This window comes from Mixophyes fleayi, chromosome 3 (assembly GCF_038048845.1).
Source record: "Mixophyes fleayi isolate aMixFle1 chromosome 3, aMixFle1.hap1, whole genome shotgun sequence".
NCBI lineage: Eukaryota > Metazoa > Chordata > Amphibia > Anura > Limnodynastidae > Mixophyes > Mixophyes fleayi.
The window spans coordinates 146,123,937-146,145,428 of NC_134404.1; the positions used below are offsets into that span (position 1 = coordinate 146,123,937).

A 21,492-nucleotide genomic window follows, 5' to 3' on the forward strand; every position below is an offset into this window, starting at 1 on the left:
AGATTTTTTTTTTGCAGCAAATGAAGCTCGTCTCAAAGATGAGTGTACCTTCGTCCAGATAAGTCTGAGGTCCCTGGCAGTGGAGCGGATCTCCTGGATACCAGCAGATTTGAGTGAGTATAAGGAGTTAGATCTGGGGTGAAAGCCATAATTGCAAAAAAACAGAGAGACTTTGGTGGATGAATGGCATGAGTTATTACAAGCAAATTGGAGAGAAACGGAGATCTGGGGGTAAATGTATGAATCTCCGGATTCTTCATCTCCGGCGTGAGAGAGAGAGTTGGAGGGAAGTGACGTCCCGGTCATCATGGTGACGGCCGGGACGTTGGGGCAGACAGGAAGCGAGCTGTGGCGGCTGTGAGTACCGCCGCGGCTCGTGACAGTATCCAATAGAGCTGATACAAAATCAATGAGGATTCCCCCTATCCTTTTGTCTCCAGATCCCCAATTTACTCCAGACCACCACCCCCTTCTCCGGACCTCGTTCTCTATATTCCCCCGACACTTGTCCCTATGTTTGGAATAACTTCATTACCTTCATAGCTTCTTTTCTTTTCTCTTCTTCTGCTTCTTCTTTCTTCTCTGTATAGTCTTGCATCTTCTTATGCCTGCTATTCGGTTTCTTCTTGCCGCCTTTATCCTCTTCCAGGAGCCTCTCGGCTCCTCTCCACTGACAGCGTCATTACAAAAGCAACTCTGTAAGTAGCATTGAGCTTGATCCGGGTGCCAATTATTATGTCTGCGGCGACCTCCAATGCTGATCTGCGGAGGCGCCGCATTCATTTTGTACCTGCGGGGCTAAGCGCTTGGGCAACCAGTGTACGGCCATTAAACCCTCACTGGCCTGTGCCCTGGGTGGCCACACCACCCTCATTACGATTAGAGCCCCTACCACTACTCCAAGAAATCTATTTTTCCTATTTTAGCTCATGTTGATCAGGTTCAGCAACTGGACAGTCTCTACCTCAGATTAGTACAGAGCCAGATGTTTCCTCAGCATCTGCCGCTAAATGCTCAATCACTGGTTATCATTTCTGAACACTTCAATGCCGCTGTAAATGACTCTACTTCTTAGCAGTAGCTGTGATACTGATTATTTACAGTACTTAGTAAGAATACACATGAGGATGAAAACACAATTTTATACATATGCATTTGATGCATACTGTGAATAAAATACTACATTAGTTTTACAAAATAAACACGACTCTGTAAGAATATTGAATGGCAAAAAGAAAACCTTCAGTTATTGAAACATATGTTACAGATAAAAAAATGATGTAATTTATTATATGCAAGTAAATGAAATATGTATGAATGCTTTGGTTACAATAAATTAATATTTAATTTGGTTGTTCTTTGAAAAAAAGTACATATTCTGAAAATGATGTCTTTTTTATATTAATTTTATTTATTAAATTATTTCAGCCTTAACATAACAAAGGAAAAACTGTCTTGCCAGATTGTACATTTTAGAACATAATATAAAATAAAATAATTCCATATTCAGGGATGCACAAACACCAGAATGAAGAATGTATGAAGCTGAGAGTTTTCCAACGGGTTTAAAAAGTGCAGATGTTGCCTATAGCAACTAATCAGATTCTAGCTATCATTTTGTAGAATGTACTAAATAAATGATAGCTAGAATCTGATTGGTTTTTCAAACCCGCCAGACAACTCTTAGCTTGATACATTTAACCCCTGAGGGTAAATAGTGGGTTTAAAAAACCAATCAGATTCTAGCTTTCATATTTTTTGGTACATTCTACAAAATGATAGCCAGAATCTGATTGGTTGCTAACCCGCTGGAAAACTCCCAGCTTGATACATTTACCCTCAGGTGTAACACAGTATGCAAAGAAAAGAAAACATACATTTATATAGTCATATAGAGTTAAATCACACTAGTAACATATTGCCTTATTTATCATCATCATTTATTTATATAGCGCCACTAATTCCTCATTGCAGTGCAGAGAACAAACTCACATCAGTCCCTGCCCCAATAGAGATTACAGTCAAAACTCCGTAACACACACACGCAAATACTTGTTTTTATTGCATCGTGAGGACCCATGTCTAAAACATGGTATATAGGAACACCCCTTTTCTAATGCCCTGTCGACAGAACAATCATAGGAGTATGTGTAGGAGCGGTTCTTTATGTAGAATTTCACCCCCGATAAGTTCCAATCTTTCAGTTTGGATGATTCAGCCGTGAGGCACGCAACACAGTCTCGCTTTCCGGGCTCCCGGCATGTCTGTATAAACCTCATCAGGTGTTTCTCCACAGCCTGGACCTCCTCTCTGTCCCAGGATTTCCTCCACACTTCTTTGCAACCTGAAAGGAAGTAGAGTGGTCTATTATGACTCTGCAAAGAGAACAGTGTGCTACACCTACCTGTGGAATCCATGGCTGGGCACTGGTTTTGTGTTGCCAGGTCCATATAACGCTTCTCTTCTGACGTGGAAGTGTCTACTAAACGCTTGGCCACTTGTTCCTCTGTCACGGGGGATTGCTCATCATCTGACATATCACTCTGTAGCTGGACCAGTTATGAAAAGAAATGGATATGTAAATGACCAAGGTAAAAGTCAAAAGCATACATCAGACACCAGATTATCCACTTACTGTCCGGATCAATGTGCATCTCATCTAAATTTTTGCATTTATATTCGTCCAGTCTGCCACTCTCGAGAGCCATTAACAGTTTGCTAATCTTGGCGAGTTGGAGGGTACCTTCTGAGAGGCAGTAATACTGCCTGGGCACCCTTATGTTGTTCCCAAGGAAGTATTCTATTGGTCCATTTCTTTGTCGTTTAGGTTAAGGACCTTGAGAGAGTGACAATGTGCTTTCAAAGCTCCGTGGAAGACAGAATGTGGGGATGCTTGGCCCCACACTCTCAGGCAAACAGTCGTATGCAATCGGAGCATTTGAAGTGTGACAAGGCAGCTGGTATGGTGAACATGTAGACATTTTGGCTATCCAGTCCACATTTGTCACGCTTTTCTGCGAGAAGATCCATTGCAGCTTGCATGGCTGGTGTCAGCAGGATGGGGATTTTTCTTCCTCATTTTCCTCGGAATTCAATGCGAGTGAAGTACCGTCAGAGCTTCATCTCAACCTCGGAAAGCACTAGGGACACATCTTCGTGGAGATCAGAGGTATCTCTTGAGGAAATTATAGTCACCAACTTTGTTGAAACTTCCCCTCCCTTTCTAGGATTGAACAAGATCACCTGTGCCAGGGTGACTTTTGCAAGTAGTGCCCAGTGGTTAACCGTAGGCTCGGTGGATAGCCCACTTCGGTAGGCTTGCTGCTTCTCGTCGAGGCACAAGTGCATCTTTTTCACATCTTCCATGAAAGGTAAGAGCTGAGGCATTTTCCATTTGGACTCCTTAATAGTTTTCAAGGCAGCCTATGAGTTCAACCTGTTCCATTATGCCTCATATAGCTTTCTGAAATATTGTGTGTTTTCAACCGCAGCAGTGCAGCCCTCCATCACGACTTGGCACTCCACAATGCTCACTATCTTTTGCAGGTCGTGCTTGATCTTGAGTGCCAGCGAAGGCATCTTAAATGTACCTGTCTCTTCATCATAGCCAGCTACCAGCTTCACAGTGTCTACTGCGTACAGAAAGTTCACTGGGGTGGTAAAGTCTTCCATTCTCTCCAAAGGGGTAGCTTTTCTGGCCTGTAGCAGTAGCCTGCCCATTTATCTAAACTTCTGAATGATGTACTCATGCCTGCCAATATCTAATCCAACCCGTTTGAACAGATGCTGTCCCATCTGCATGATGAATCGATCATTTTTGAGTGCGAGTAAGACTTCATCCTGGGTCATGTCACTCAAGAGTTTCCAAAAGCCATCACTGATGTCAAGTGGAACAGGCTGCGCAAAGGTGCACATTGACTGGACTCTGTTCTTGCCAGGTGTGAACTTGTTGCCCCTTCGGTTTAGCTTTCAGCTCTTCATGTGTTGCCACAGGTATTTGTAATGGATTACTGGATAACACTACTAATCTTGACTAGCACTGGCTTACCTGAGGTGCGGAGTCTAACGATCTCCCCGGTGTTCACCAAGAACTGCCGCAATGCGGGATGGGCTTTGCTGCCAGGAGTCACAGGTCGCGGTCCTCAGGTTTACACCCAAGATGTAGTACAGCGGAATAGGAGCAGGATGAGAATAGTCGGACAGGCTGGGTTGGTTCACGGGAAGGCAATGCAGACAGAATCAGAAGGCAATCTCGGAGTCAATCAAACCGGGTCGGTACACGGGTCACCAGAACAGATGCGTAGTCAGTTAGCTGGGTCGGTACACAGGTATGGCAGATAAACGCGTAGAGAGAGGAACGTGAGACAATCCGAGTCAGGAGCACAGGCAATCAGGGTGGTTAGCAAGCCGGGTCGGTACACAGGAGAAACGGGATCCAGAAAGGCCAGCAAGCCGGTTCGGTACACAGGAGGTCAAACATACAGGGAGCAGGCACAAGGAGGAACAGGAATCAGGAGCCAGGGACAGGTAAGTTGCTCTGACACTCTTAAAGTGTCAGAGCGCTGATTTATAGAGAGCCCCTGTTTGAATTCCCCGCCCTTAGGCCTGGCAGTCACGTGACCACCGAACCCGGAAGTGCGGCGGGGGAGCGAGGAAAGGTAAGTATCGTTACAGTATTTCCTTGCAAACAAGCCCTGGCAGGCTACACAGTGCATGACGCCTTCAGAATCCATCTCTTTGTCTGGAAGTTTGCATGGGACCAGAACAACATGGCTTGCCCTCATTGCCTCAGCATTGTGTGCAAAGTTGCTCCTATTGCGAACATGTGCCATTTGCATGTACCTTTCTTTCGAGTGCTTGGGGAATCTCAGGGCCCAGGCTACTTCAGTCTCATTGTGGTGAACATGCTCCATGTGCCAGGCAATTTTTAAGAGGGGCTCCTCACAGTACAGGCAGTACTGCTTTTTGTTATACACCCTGAAGCCATCACTGTTTCTGGATAGCATTTGGACAGGCACCGCGTAGTCTCTCCAACCCTCTGTGTTAAAAACACGGCTAGCAGAAGGTCAAAAATGGTAAATAGAACTCATCTCTGGGTACCTGCACTCTGCTGCGCTGGAGGGCAACACCGCTGGTGTCTGAACCGCTCTCCTCCGAAGTATCAGTGGCATACTCATCTCCTCTGCTCTCTGGGCTATAGTCGGAGCTACCGGTGGGCTCTGTCATGTTTCACTGTCCCAACTTTACCTTCAGCAGCTGATGGATTCGACTGTGTCTTTACCCACTTGGTGTACAAAGAAAGCACCTGCAGGATGCAGTCATTTCCATTTCCTGCTCCTGCTATACATTTGGACGGAATACTGGCCTCTAGCAGTGGGATGCACACACACTTTCTCCCCTCCACATTGGACACACAAACACTTTTGTTCCGACAAATGTGACTCACGGGGAGATGCCAGATTTTTATGCTGAGCATATCATCAAGATCCCCTGCATTGATTAGCTTTGAGAAGCTTTGTGGGAACCTCAATTTTTGTCTCCACTACTACTCAGGTCCTCACAGTGTTGGTGTGTAAACAGGTCAATGTCCCCACAAGCATATGATTGCAAGCACACACATACGCACACACGGGTCAAATTGATAGCAGCCAATTATCCTTCTAGTATGTTTTTGGATTATTGCCACTAGGAGATGGCGATACTCAGATGGAGTTCCCCTTAAGAGTTCCCCATGCATTGTTAGGTAACAGGTGACCATATAGCTGCATGCGGCCCTCCGATCTTTCACATGCGGCGGCCCCCATCTTTATCCTCTGTTATTGCCAGATATGATTGTTATAGCTTGTAAGACTTGTTGAAAATATATTCTGATATGTTAAATCTATTGTTTTAACATATTAGTGAGATTAATGTTAATGTGCAGCCTCTTGGAGTTTAAAGGGCCACACATGTGGCTCCTGAAGGTTGCCTATCACTGCCTTAATATTTAACAAAAATGATTGGGGGGGTGTAGTGAGCATCATTAGTAACAGTAAATGGGGAGTTGTGCCACACCCCCAGATTCTCTGTAATACCACTTTCATACTGCCGCCCCTGCAATATCCCAGGTTTTTGAAGCCGGGTTTTTGCAGGGGCTCGGAGCGTCCCAGCTCAGAAACACCATTCATACTGCAGCTTGGATGTGGGAATTTCTTGGGTTGACCCCATTCATACTGCACAAGTCTGTGCCCTGGCATCTCTCTCTCTCTCTCTCTCTCTCTCTCTCTCCACCATTCATAGTGCAGGCAACCCGGGTTTGACCCGGAAATTACCCCTCGATAAATCCCGGGTATTTAGACCCAGGATTTTTCACTTGTACCATTCATACTGCACCAAGACCCGGGTCGTTTGAGCTCGCTCCGGGAAAAACCCGGGATTTTGGTGCAGTATGAATGGGGTATAACTTATCCAGACACATACAGTAAGGTTCTTATAAATAACTGTTTTGAAGGGGAGTACATAATTCATTTGTTTCTTCTTGCTTGCACTAGTGGGTGAGGGGGGGGCATCCAGCACAAAACAATGGATTTATTTTTTTTCAAAAAATGGAATTCTGCTAAGAAAAATTGGCTTATTATGCATAATAAACTTCCTTATTTAGGAAGGCAAAAGGTCGATTAGCAAAGGTACAAAAATACTATCAACCAGTACAATCTTACCAAGAGGGGCAGACTACAGCACATCCTCCCAGCCATTAACTACTGTATTGGGCTGTCAGTAGGCAGATTCTTGGAAGAGATTTTAGCCATGGTAAGCCTGGTGTATACACTTTATATTTGTATTTGAAAACCCTATGTTTTTAAGATGCCAATAACTGTAAGTGTGCAATGTTTCTCTTTTTATTGCTAAATTGGGTTTCTAAGCAGTGACATAACCAAAGGTAACTATAAAAATGGTGTTGTATATAGTTATAATTCTTTGTAACCGAGAGATTTTTAATAACATTTATTTCTATAAGCCAGCATACTCCGTAACGCTTTATACTTGGGGACAAACACAGTAATAAGGCAAGACTGGATATTAACAGACAGACAAAGTTGTAAGCTTAGAATCTATAGGAAAAGATAGTAGATTGTTCAAAGGTGGTTTTATTTAACCTAACCCTGAGACCAGTGTCTTAAAGGAAAATTAGATGTAGCAAAATAGGGTTGACTCAGAATGTGATCTCATGCATGATACCAGTATAGGGTTAAGTATTTTTGTGGAAGAAGTTCATATGGAAGCAGATGGTTTATGAGGGGTGATTGGGCAGCAAAGTAATTATTTACAATGTAACTTGTTTTTTTTTTCATCTGTTACTTTATTGTTTTACTTTAAATAATTATATTGGCTACATTTTTAGGTGGGGTACTCTGGTAAACCCAAACAAAGAAAAATTTTGGGTAAGTTCATTCGTTCAATTTGATTTAAATGCCTTCAATGTAGATTTGTAACCAATTCCTAATGCAGTGGTTCCCAAACTGTGCGCCTATGCTCCCTGGGGTGCCTTGGAGATCTCACAAGGGTGCCTCGGCCAGGGCCAGTGGTAAGCAAGGCGGGGGACTACTTGGTAATTATTTTGGCTTAGGGGTGCCTTGAAAAACTTTTGGAGACCCTAAGGGTGCCTTGATTGGAAAAAAGTTTGGAATCCACTGTCCTAATGTATTATTCTTTCTAATCCCTTGCTTACAGCGTTTCTATAATTACAAATTAATATTATTTTAGTGGAATTAGATAAAGTTACTAGCAATTGCATTATCAGAATGTGTAGTGAAAATATTTTTCTTATTGCAGTACCATATCAGCCAGAAAAATCTATGTGATGTTCAATACTTTCATGTTAAAAAAGACCAAAGTATTATATGAGTGATACCTTTATTGGCTAACCAAAATATTTTTTTTTATTTGCTAGCTTTCAGAGCACAGGGGCCCCTTCAACAGGCAAGTTTACAAATGAATAACTAAGAAAAGGGCACAACATTTAAGAGATGTTACATCAAGCAATTTGTACAGGGGGGGGATATATCATAAAGATAACCTAAAGTAATAAAGCAGAGGTTTTCATTACGCCCCCCCCTTCCCCTGTACAAATTGTTTGATGTAACATTTCTCAAATGTTCTGCCCTTTTCTCAGTCATTCATTTGTAAACTAGCCTGATGAAGGGGTCTCTGAGCACTGAAAGCTAGCAAATATAAAAATTCATTTTGGTTAGCCAATAAAGGTATCACTCCTATAATACTTTTGTCTTTTTTGACACCACAAAAGTATTCAACATCACAGCAATTGCATTACAAATTCCACTAGGGGGCACTAAGGTGCACTGAATTGCAGTCCATAAATGTATTTATTATTTATAGTTGTTCATGTTTTATGTTAATAATTGCTCTCAACCAGGTCCATTTTGGTGCTATGAAAGCCATACATTTTAGACAGTCCAATTGTAAAAAAATTCACAAGACAGGCATAAAACAGATAGCATGGTATGCCCCTTTTCTCCAAAATACACAGGGGACAAAGGGACATTTAACATTTTTGGAATAAGTATTGTTGCAGATATTAACTTATAATAGCAAGACTTCTAATAAAGAGACTAATGTGTATAAATAAGAAAGTAAATATGATACAGGGAAAGAGAGCTATTAAGCTAAAAGTATATAAATATAAGGAACGTGACAAAATATGTACACGAGAAATCAGACTCATACAGTCAGAAATTTAAAAAGGAATTGCTAAAAAATACAAGTCTAACCTGAACATCCATTTTTCAACTATATAAATAGCTACATATTCAAAACTGATAGCATTGGTACACTAAAAACATTAACTAAGGAAATTGAAAATGCAACGAACCATAACACTATTATATTTTATTGATATATTGAAGGAGTAAGTACATTTACAGTTAAACAAGATTAAGATTGATAAAGCATCTGTTCCAGAGACACATGGGGATATAGCTGACTGAGGCATAGGAAGTAAATGGAGTTTTCAATGGCACATTCTTAGATCTGGATAAAATTATTAAAAAGTGGTGTATCTCAGGGATCAGTACTGGGTATTGCCTTTTCCATAGTTGTATTAATGATTTTGCAGAAGGCCTAGGAAGTAAGGTCTCCATAATTGCAGATGACACTAAGCTTTGTAAGGTTATTGACACAGAGCAGGACATCACCACAGAAGACGTTGGCAAAATGAGTTGGACACAGGAATGGCAGATGATGTTCAATGTAGACAAACGTATTCAATGTTCTTAGGTGATGGTAAAAATGTTGCTACCTATAAACCACTTGGTAGACCACATCTTGAATATGGGGTAAAGTGTTGGGAATCTGCTATAAGAACAACACATGAGAACTTGATGGGCTATTTTTTTAGTAGAAAGAATAGAGGTGTTTAATTATAAACAAAAACATGAGACAATGGAAATGTTTATGTTGGAAAAAAGTTTTTTTAAGATTAGCAAATAAAGGTCTAGAATTATAAAGACAGTACAAATATTTGTTTAACAAGCTTTTCACACTCAGAACTCTATACGTAACAATTGTGCAGCGACTGTGACTAGAGGGACAATGTTTTCACCACCAATATACACAGGGATGTTTCACTGAAAGGGAAGCTAGACTGGAATTCACTCTTATAAACAATTATATTTTTTTTAAAAAGGTGTGCACCCCCTCCCAAATAGTGTATCCAACCCTAGTGTTGTTTGGGGGGAGAGAAGCACAATTATTTTGTACATTAATGTTTTTATTCATTTTACTGCTTTACAGGGCCACTGTGACTGATACACTTAAATGTATCATACACACCAGCCCATAAGGCACATAAAGAGGTGTGTTTGTGCAATTTCTGTAGTATTCTAAATACTGTAATCCTGTGTAAATTACGGGATGCAATTTACACTTACGATTTCAGTGTAAATTGCATCCAACTCAGACCCCTAGAGTTTAAAAAAGGTTTAACAAGATGGATTGTATCTTTTTGCAACTTCACTAATTAGGTAACATCCCGTTGCCAACCCTCCCAGCTGATTGCATTAAATAATGCAATTCTGCAACTAAAACTGAAAATAACTCAGATATATATTTTTTATTTTCACTATTAGTGTGAATTTACTAGATAACATATGTATTAATCATAATTTATAGAATACATGAAGAAATAAGTACTTTTAATCTGTTTCAGATTGCTGCAAATTCATGGGGAAATACATGGGGTGAAAATGGATATTTCAGAATTGTGCGTGGAGAAAATGAATGTGGAATTGAAAACTTGATAATAGCAGCATGGTGTCAAGCGTGATGACATAGCAAGTCATATATTAAAATTTAATTTTATGCCTAATGTAGAATTGCATTCATTAACTCATTTGGTTAACTAGTTACTATATGATTTACTTTACACAGCCCTTATTTAATGTTATGATTGTGGTAAAGTACAAAAAATACGATATAATTATATTTTATTTTAGTGAAGTATGTAATTATAAAATGTGTTTGTTTATTCTAAACACTTGTTATTGGACTCCAAAATGTATATTACATAAAGCATTATACTTCTTTACCTCTAGAAATGTCTCTTATTCTAAGGAATTTTTTTGTGAAATTGATTTTTAAAGTGTTAGTGAGCAACTTGATTTGATTTTTTAGGAAAATGCATTTATTACTATCACAGTACAATTGAAGGAGGGTGATTCCAATCAAACTAGTTCAGATGACATAGAAATATAATCATTATCAGCTACTGTCTTGCGAAGTCTCTTAATTGCCTTATAAAGAATGCTCATGAAAACTGTCAAGGGTGAATAATCATGGTCTGCAAGTATTTTGTGGACTGTATAATAGCTTATACAGTCCACAAAATAATTGCAGACCATGATTATTCACCCTTGACAATTTACATGGTAAGGGTTGTCGAAGTCAGCAAATTGGATAAAGTCATTTCAATTAATATCGAGCAAACTTGGTTGTCTTTGTCTGAAAATTTGCGTAGAGCACGCTACGCCATGGAAGGGCGTATCCAGCCGTAACATGTGGCAATAATAGTTTTTACACTTTTACACACATTTACAAGAACACACACATTTGTAATTAGTACACATTAATTGTAGTTGCAACACATAGTTATTTATGTCAAAACATAGCAGTATTTATGTTTAAGATTATAAGTTATATGCATGTTAGGGAAACTCAAGGTTCAGGTTGCAGGAACTGTGTCATGTTTAGTATCATTTTAACCCCCTATTCATCAACAGCTGTCCGATTCATTCGCCAAATAGATCGCATGTTGCATATTCTAGTTATTGATGTTAGGGAATAAATGAGTAAAGTGACACCAACTGTAAAATGCTAATAGACTAGTTGAAACTGGATTCTTGGCGGGAAAGTCGGAGCATATACCCTGGAGAGATGACCCCACCTTTGGATATTATGGTTTGAACTGGCCTATGACCTGCAGTACACTGGACCTTCCTGAAGCCTGGACCAATAAGAGCAAGCCACATTATCTGCATTGTTTTACTGTATTTCTGACTGCATATAAGCGGGAGCTCTGAGCTTAATGACCAGTCTTCTTTGACCACAGACTTCAGACCTGAATTACTGTTCACTGGATCCAGGGCGCCTGCGATAACTAACGGCTGTACTTATTATTATTTCGCTTGAATTATTCTGCTACTTTTGGATAATAAATTACTTTGTGCTTTGGAAACGCAAATCAAGATTCGACAATCATTATTGGATAGCGACAAAACGTGCATAACAGGGTGAATAACAATAAGGATGAAGGTAATCATAGGTGAGTGACATATAACTGGCTAGTGCTGCCAATAGTTATTTCATACTATCTATGTAGGAGTGGTTGCTAGAATGTTTAGCCCTTCAACTTTCATCTCTAGTTACCTTAACTTGACCTTGCAGTCTAATAAGACAAAGTAATATGCCATTAAAATATTAAGATTTCCACAGTGAATCCAATTGCTATAAAAGTATATACAATGTACAAGATAATGGATCCAGTAAAAGTAGTTTGTGTCTGAGTAATGTGCCTTGCAGTAATTAGTGTTAATGACTATTTGATCTTTATAAAAATCCTAAAATATAATATTTTCATTTGATTAGTAAAAATCCATCTGAGATGGAGGAAGATTAATATCTCTATGAAGGATTGCATTTCATATGAAGCATAAAGGTTTTATTTATGTGTGAATGTAATTGATGTCACAGCATTAAATTACAATTTATAGGATATTTCAATGTCATTGAATGACATTGTACAATGTCATTGTATGAGAAATAATATAGTGGAATTACCTGTCTGTAATAAACATATTTAGGCCACTTCACTTTAAATTAAAGTATCAAGAACCAGCAAAATGACCAGTGTATACGCAATTAATGTAAATATAATGATACCTGCAGTGCATCACACCATGGATTCAATACTTTCATCAGTGCATTCTTACACGGACCATTATATAGAAAGCCACACTATTCATATCAGAATGTTAAGAGGTTTAATTAACCTTATTCATAATATAGTATATCATACGATTGCAGAAAAAGGTATTCATTTTAACTGCAAACACACATCCATCTTTGACTCCAGCTATCATGGTTTTCACCTTTGACAACTATTTATTTGACACCAGGATTTATGAGTATACTGTCAATAGAAGCCAGAAACTCTTTGGCAGCCTTGGGTAAGATTGTAATTGAAACCTGAAATATATACAAGTACAATGCAAAATTGTGAACAACACGCAGTTTAGAGTCAAGCTGTAGCTGGTATACACATACTACACCTAAGTTTGGCGAATACAAACCCATAATGGACAATGTTGCTATGTCAGGTTTGGACTTACAAAGGTGTAATAGATGAATATGTGCATCAAGTGTTCCCCACACTTCTGAGATTGTAACTTCATTTGGACAGGGCCATCTTTACCTTCTGTTTCATGTCATTGTATGTAATTGCTTTAAGTCATGATTCCCACAATGTACAGACCTCCGAAGTGTTTTAGTGTTTTATAAAATAAAATGTAATAATAATATGTCTGCTTGTGCATAAATAACTGAGAGAATAAGATGCAGCACTCTATGCACACATTTGAAGATTTAACAAAGGTAAGAACCTCATGGGAAACACATTATTATTATTATTATTATTATTATTATTATTATTATTATTATTATTATTATCATCATCATATATTGATGGACTCTTTCCAAAGAATAGTAATTCCCCCACATCAGTCCATGCACCATTGGAGCTTACAGTCTAAATTCCCTACAACAGAAGCGCATACACTAGGGTCAATTTTATCAGAAGCCAATGAACCTACCAGTATGTTTTTAAAAGAAACCAAGCACAGAAGGGATCCCATACAATCATGTGATACATGCTCCACACAGGTAGAAGCTCATTTATAGTTTGTAGTGTGTCTATTTTATTGCATAAGATATTTATTTCTGTGTTGTACATGTGCACAAAAAATGCATATGAATGTGTCTGTATGTAAACTTTGCGGTTCTTTGACTTGAATTTCCTTTTGCCTAGAAAGGTTGAGTGGAGGCTGGCAAGGGTAGGCAAGTATAGGCCAAATATAGGAAGGGCATGTTCCCAAAATTGCAATACAATAATACATGTATGCATACATACATACATGCATACATGCATACACAGATACACCTTTTAGGAATCAATAATTACTAAATTACAGGGAAAATGCAGGATATCTAGAGGGGGGATTTCATATATGTGTTTCTGAAGAAAACTCCTTTTTGCTGCCGATCACTCTAATACTACATAATGTCTCCTTGGTGTGCTCAGACAGCACTTCAATTGGTTTATGTCATTAGGACACTATATAGGTAACTCAGTCTGTGTGTCTTGCTGCTCAAAACACCTAGGGCAAGGCTTAGCAATTTTGTAGAACTTAAGTGGAGACGGTATGCAGAAGATAGCAGCCTTGTATATAAATAGATGTATCCTCTTTTGAGACAATGCTGACAATGTCTATTGCATACCCCTTAGGGTGTCTGTAAGTGTATGCCATAGAAAGCCCACTCTAATAGCTCCATGTTTGGGATTGGAATGCCCCATCACTAATAAACTCTGGGCGCTGTAAATTGGCTTCCATACTTAAAGCTGATTTCACTCATGGGTAGGTTGGATATGTGGAGGATGGCAGACTAATGCAAAGAAGAGCTACTCCTGCTACAATAGCACGATAATTGCAATACGTTTTCTAGTTCCTGGCTTGTTTGTGGCTCTTCTCTACAATGCCGGTGCTGTGGGACACTAAGGTATGTCAGGCGCCGTCCCTGTGCTGTGTCCGTCACACAGGGACGGATGCCTGCTTCCTGGAACTTCCGGATAGACGGCAGCAGCGCTTCCCGTTGCCTAGCTACTCACTAATTCCGGCGGTGGTGATCAGCGTCACCACCGCCAATAGGTAGCCCTGCCCCCCTATGCTATTTATAGGCAGCTCTGACACCCAGTGGGTGCCAGAGTATTAGGTCCCTGATCTCCAGCGTTCCAGTGTGTTCTAATCTTGGTGCTTTTGTGTATGACCCGGCTTATCCTGACTATCCCTGCTTCTGTGCTCCTCGTGAATTGACCCAGGCTACGTTTGACCATTCTGCTATCTCCTGCACTCCTGATATTTGACCCGGCTAAGTTCTTGACTACGAATACAGATTCTCCCACTGGCATCTCCTGATCTCTCGGCTTGACGCGGACCGCCTGACACTTCTTCCATCCTTTCGCTTCACTGGTTGCTCCCTCTGAGGACCGCGACCTGCGTGTCTCACGCAGCAAAGACCATACTTCCTTGCGGGGGTTCCTGGCGAAGACCTGGGACACGTTAGACTCCGCGCCTCTTTGATGAGTAGTGCTGAAACCAGTAAGCTGAATATTCCTGAGTTTCGTGACAAGGTATCTGTCTAGACCCTGGAATGCAGCCTCTAGCCCCCATCCACAAATGCTATGGCCTATATAATAGAATGATTAACCTTTCTGTGTTTAATAATTTTATCAAAGGTTTTGTTTTTTAATTGCTTTAATATTTCTCTTACTATTGTGGGATTAATGGGCATCATTTTGTAAGGCATATTTGTTTTGCAGTGGATGTTTAAGATGTTTAACATTTTGGGTTTTATGTTAAACTTTTGGAACACTTTTTCATAACTGCATTTTGATTGGCTCTCTATTGTTTTGTCCACCTTTATACTGACAGAACATGGTTGTGGAGCCATGTAACAATGATATCTTTAAAGTAATATGAGAAGTTTTGAAGTAACAGCTTTTAATATTAAACAATTTAAGAAAGAAAAAAAAAATTCTTATGGATAAAGGCTTCTAGCTGTATGAAGACCTTCACAGAAAAAAATGAATAGTTTAAAATTATCATGTACACCTTTCTTGTGGTCTTTTGTTAGAAAAAGCTTCAAGAGTATGGTGTGGGAAGCATAAGCTGCAAGTCCCATCTGTATTATGGTATGATGAGTTGTGCCTAGTTTAGCAGCAATATTGTATTTAGCTGTTTGTTGATTGCCTCTTACTCTATAAGTGACAAACTCAAAATTCCCAGTTATGAATCGTCTGTTTCTGATCACAGAACCATTATTTGCTAAATATTATTTGGGTTGCTAATTCTTGACATACTCACCAAGAATAGGTCACAACTTAAATAATAACCAGTCGACTCTAGCAGTATTGTTGTTCCTGATACACCAAGACAGATGCATCTGCCTCCTACATTCTTTGTCACACAGACAAACACATACAATGCATTGGCACATGCTAAGCTAATAGCATCCTCTCTCACAGCCCTTAGCCCAAGGCACAGGGGAAGTTTAATAAGTATCTCTAGTCTTGAATATTGTGAGGGTGGTGCAAAGTGAGACTCTGTGCATGCCAGAAAGTGGGTGGACACATATGGACTTATGCAGACTTACACCCATCTGTTCCTGGAGAGGCAGAGCACGGGAGAGAAAGGACGTTCTAATATTTACCAAGCATAGTAAAGATGTGTTTATGCAAATGCAGCTCATGCAGACCTGCAGATACACGCATATATGCCTGTCGGGCAGGTGCAAATACTCGCTGATGACTTGTCATAAACCAGGTATGATGCAAAGGCAGAGGCATCTCAAGGTGTGTATGGCTCTGCAGAGCAACAAAACTACACTATTTTTCTGTTAAAGCTGCATGAGACCTATGCTCGAGGTAATACCTATCGAAACCTTTCACATCTTAGTGTTTCAGGAATAATGTTCCTATTGCTGATTTTATAATGAAAATTATTAAAAGTTACAAAGGGTCCACCCAACATAGTGTTGGCTCCACCCATCGCTATGTTGGGTGGACCCTTTGTACCTTTTCTTTTATTATCACCATTTAATAAAGTATCTCTATCAAGCTTCCTTACAGTAAGGAGCCTTGATAGAGATACTATCAAGAAAATGCCAGCCATCGCAGAGCATGGAGCCTCACCCAGGACTCGCACGGCAATGAGGAGAGGCAGTGAGCTGAGCGGCAGTAATTGGTGAGTCAGTGAGAGGAGAGGCAGTGTGCGGGCCGGATTTAATTAAGGGGTAAGTTGCAATATAAGTAAAACAAAAGCACAATATTATAAATACAGTGTATTTATATTATTGGGCTTTTGTTTTACTTATAGTTTAATGATGTCAAAGTGACCAAATGTGCAGGATATGGGGTGATTGTGTGCATTTATATTATTAGACTTTTGTTTTACTAAGCTATAATGAAATCAAAGTGACCAAACCTGCACATTTGGTCACTTTGATTTGATTATAGTATTATAGTATAAGTAAAACAAAAACCCAATATTATAAATACACAAACTCACTCCATAGCATGCACATTTGGTCACTTTGATATCATTATAGTATATGTAAAACAAAAGCCCAATATTATAAATACACACACTCACCCCATATGTCTGCACATTTGGTGACTTTTATATTATTATACAAATTTTGCAGCAAAATGATGCAAGTAACAGATATAGTTGCAGGGCACGCCCATTGGACAGAGCAGGGCACGCCCATTTCACGTATCAGGACACACCCATTGTGCGGATCAGGACACGCCCACAGTGCTTTTTACTTTTCCCCTGAAATTAATATTGCAAAAGTTGGCAAGTATGACATATATATTTCTCTCACACATCCGCTCATGGCATAAACGGTTACTATGGTAAAGTCTGTTTGGAGAACATATGTTTATCGATTTACCTGTTCAAATTAGGGATATTTTGTATAGGATGTTTGGAATGTTTGTTTATTATCTTATTGAACATTATGTGTATCAATATTATGGACATTTATATACTTATGGTATAACATTTCTGATTGGAGAGGAGCTGCTATAAATAAAAGTATGGAATGAATACACCCTGAAAAAGATCTCATTGTAAGACCAAAATGCGCTGGTTTATGGAGGAGTGTTTTTTGGACCATTGATTACCATCTACCCTTTGGAGGATCTACCATTACAGCCTGTAATGTGTGACCAACTTTAACCTGGCTGAGTGATATGCTCTCTTGATGGATAGCTCTGGTATGAATATTGACTGAATTAAACACCTCATAAGGGGATGTATATTGTTTTTATGAATTTTAATAAATTGTAATATATTTTATAAGGGTAGATGGTTTTGTATTTTTTTTATGTTTTTGTGTACATGCATTCCTGAGGGAAGTCTGATTGACGAAGCAGAGGAGGAATAAGAAAGATTTTATATCAATGCTGATTCTCTCACAATTACATGTAAGCATATTACCATTAAGGGTCAAGAAGATCCATCACTGTTATATATACTGAGTGCACACATTTGGAAGGTCAGATTTTTCATAAGGTGCAAGTCTCACTGTGCCAGACCTACTTCATTATATGTGATATATTTTCTCTTTCATGTGGCACTGCTGCCTCAATTGTGAATTGGTGAATGTACAGAAAGAAAGAAGATATTTTCATGTGATTTGGACTACTTCAAGGGCACTATTTATTGATTTAATTTATATGAACATTATCTTTCTAAATTCCAGCGCCAAACTGAAAGATGCGCACATTCATATTTGCAACATACAGTCCATCAGAACGCAAGCAGAAAAATAAGTTATAAAAATAACGTGAGCCTATCTTTATCACTGACCGGCTTGTTGGTAGACTGATATCTCTGACATCCTGTCTGCAGCTGCTCTGTGTGTTGAGTCGGAGGTGAGTTGTTGCGGTGTTCCATTTGCTAGCCGAACATTGAGGCTGGGATCCGCGGGTCTTCTTTCCATCACTGGTTGTTGTGGGTGCCATCTTGGAGCCCATTGTGGTAAAGATCCCATTCAACCTACAGGATATGAGGTAAGTGAGGCCTCCACCTTTCTCTATGGCCATGCAGAATTTGTTACATAGACTCTGCCCACACCCATCATTGTGTGTTGAATTTTCCCCTGATTGGATTCTATAGCAGTAGGTTGCTGGGGCCTGTGAGCTATCTACATATATATGCTACAGATAGTATAATATCCTCCTGACCTCCTGTCTCTCCCAGGAAGTAGCTACTCATGAGCTAGAGTGACAGTAAATTGCATAATTTTTGGCCTAATCCCCTGTCATTTTGGATATCCTCTGAACTATAGTAATAGCATTGGAAACAGCTGGGAGCATGTCTTTCCCTTAAAAAATCGGTTTACGATTCTCTAAATCACCTCTGTTGCTTTCAGGGACACTTGTGTATTTGTCCCTCAGGGTGATTATAAAATTATTATACTTATATATTTGGATTCAACAAGCTGCTGACTGACTGCTGTTTATTGCTATACTCTGCTTGTGCACTCCACCACTGAGTTATCAGCACATATCCTGATTTTGTGGCCCTGTTTGCTGATGAAGTGCCACCAATTAACTATGTCTAATTGATTCCTCTGTGCCCACCAAACATTATGTGCAAGAATTCTGCTGATACTACCTCTGGCATATTGTTATGGCCACCAGTGCGGCATTAACACATAGAACAGGTAGAAGAGGTCTTCACCTTTTGCAGCCGCCTTTCCCGTAGAGACTGGTTATGCTCACAGGTGCTCAGATGCCCCCAGGTCTTATGCTCAGAGTAGTATGAGTTTATGCTTACACGGTAGCACACATGTATAGGAGATTGCACATGGAGTAGCGGCAGGCCAGAGACCAGCAGACTGGACAGGGCACCTGAGGGTATGTCAGGTACAGGCAGAAAGGTCAAGGTCACAGGCACAGGTTCAGGATCCAGGGACAGGCAATAGATCAGGGTCAGAAGCACAGGTTCAGAATCCAGGAACAGGCAAAGGTCATACAAGGGTAATCAATCACAGGTTTCAACACCAAAGATAGGAACAGGAGCAGGCAGCAGTACTGGAGCAGAATGCTATAACCGGCAGTGAGGCTCAGTCCTCACTGCCTTAAATAGTACAAATGGCGAATCAGAACACAGTCTAGAATGTGTCCCCAGCTGCAGAATAATTAATATGCAGAGCCTGCAGCCAATGCTATACGCAGAGTGCCAGCGGTAAACTAATCCCTTAATCAGCCTTGATTGGCTGATCATACCCAGCCTTGAACGGCTGGCCCTGTCTCACCCTGTGTGCACGCGCCCGACTGTTTGACAGCTGGCCGGGCACGGCGTCAGGAGCTCCCCAGCGTCCCGGTTGTTGCCCAGGCAACCGGGACGAAGATACCGGAAGTGACATCCCGGTCGTCATAGCGACAGCTGGGACGCCCGCAGGAGGACTGCTAGGAACTCCCCAGCCAGCATAACAAAACTCGGAGTCTACTCTGAAAGCCTGGTGTTCGCTGGAGCCCCTAGAGGTGGGGACAGACTTGGCCGCAGGCTGACAGAGGGTCGAGAATTGTATACCGGCTAAGGAGAACTTAGGGATGGAGTGATTGGAGGACAGCAGCATGGGTTTCAGGCAGAGTAGATGCCGGCAGCAGACAGCGTAAAGTACAGTGTAAACCAAGGTCAGAGGTCACAAGCACAGGTTCGGAATCCAGGGACAGGCGAAAGGTCAGGGGCACTGGCGGAGGAGCAGAATCCGGTTTCAGGAAAATGGTCAGGGTCAGAAGCGTAAGTTCAAGGTCCAGGAACAAGCGAGGGTCATACACGGGAAGTCAATCATAGGTTAAACACCGAGCACAGAGAGAACAAGCAGGCAGCAGAACTGTAAACAGGACGCTATAACCGGCAGTGAGGCCCAGTCCTCACTGCCTAAAATAGTACAGATGGCCAATCAGGACACAGACCAGAATGTGTCCTCAGCTGCAGAATGATGAACATGCAGAGCCTGCAGCCAATCGGAAAAGCAGAGTGCCAGCAGTAACCATGATCTCTAATCAGCCTTGATTGGCTGACTGAACCCAGCCTTGAACGGCTGGCCCTGTAATCATCTGTGCGCATGCGCCCGGCCAGCTGTCAAACAGCCGGCGCGTGAAGCTCCCCAGCGTTCCGGTTGTTGCCCAGGCAACCGGGACGAAGCTACAGGAAGTGACGTCCCGGTCATCATAGCGACTGCCGGGATGCCTGGATGAACACTCACAGAGTCGCGGCGGTGCCCGCGGCCAACGCAACTAACATGGACACAGAGAGTCGCGGCGCTGCCCGCGGCCGCCGCGACTGCTAACACAGATTGGGTCATTTTGCTAGATCGGCTTCTACCACTGCCCCCGCTCAGCTGCCATAGCTATTCAACAGGGACCCAGGCTTACGACTGAGCCTCCAACTGCTAATGTCCCTTCGATTACTCTACAGGAGGTGCTACATGATATTAATTCCTCTGAAAAGAGGGTGACTGACAAAATTGAAGGGGTGCAGGTGGACTTGTCCCTACTATGCCAAGATATGCAAAAAATAAGGGAGAGAAATATAGAAACATTGAGGGTCTGAGAAGCATTTCTACTTTGGAGGATACTGCTGTCCCTATGAAGCAGCAGATTGATAATTGGAGTGGTCTCCTGTCGGCTATTGAAGAGCGCTTCCACTGCAACAATGTTAGATTTGTGGGCCTTTCTGAGAGGGCAGAGGTAGATCTGCCGAAAACCTTCTTGGAAGCCTGGCCAGGTGCTCCACCATGTACCTTTATCACTAAAATTCTTAATTTTAAGGACAGGGATGCTATTCTCTGGCTTGCTCGGACCAAGGGTCCTCTGCTGTACCAAAAACAGCGGATCACAGTTTTCCTGAATTTCTCTATGGATGTTCAAAAGGCTAAGGATTAAATGTGTCAAGCTGCGATTTCTTCAGCAATTTAAAATTGCCAGTGATTTTATGTGCAACCTGCGATTTTGACATTCCAAAATCCAATCTCTGGCAATTTGTGTCCATTTTAAAATACCCATCCCGCCCGTGTTTTAGTCAAACTTGACGGAAATTAAACACAAACTCGCCCCAGTTTCAACAGAAACTGAAAAATAAAGTATGC

The 21,492-nt window shown here is 41.0% G+C and overlaps 1 protein-coding gene across 1 annotated transcript in view; it reads left to right on the forward strand.

Annotated features, from left to right (window-relative positions):
• The window catches only part of TINAG (tubulointerstitial nephritis antigen), a 122,540-nt gene extending 112,219 nt beyond the window's left edge, over nt 1-10,321 (forward strand). Inside the window, exons 10-11 of the mRNA XM_075200902.1 lie at nt 7,382-7,421; nt 10,205-10,321. Of these exons, the coding sequence (XP_075057003.1) occupies nt 7,382-7,421; nt 10,205-10,321 (157 nt within the window). The remainder of the gene's footprint in view (nt 1-7,381; nt 7,422-10,204) is intronic.
• Nucleotides 10,322-21,492: the final 11,171 nt, after the last annotated feature.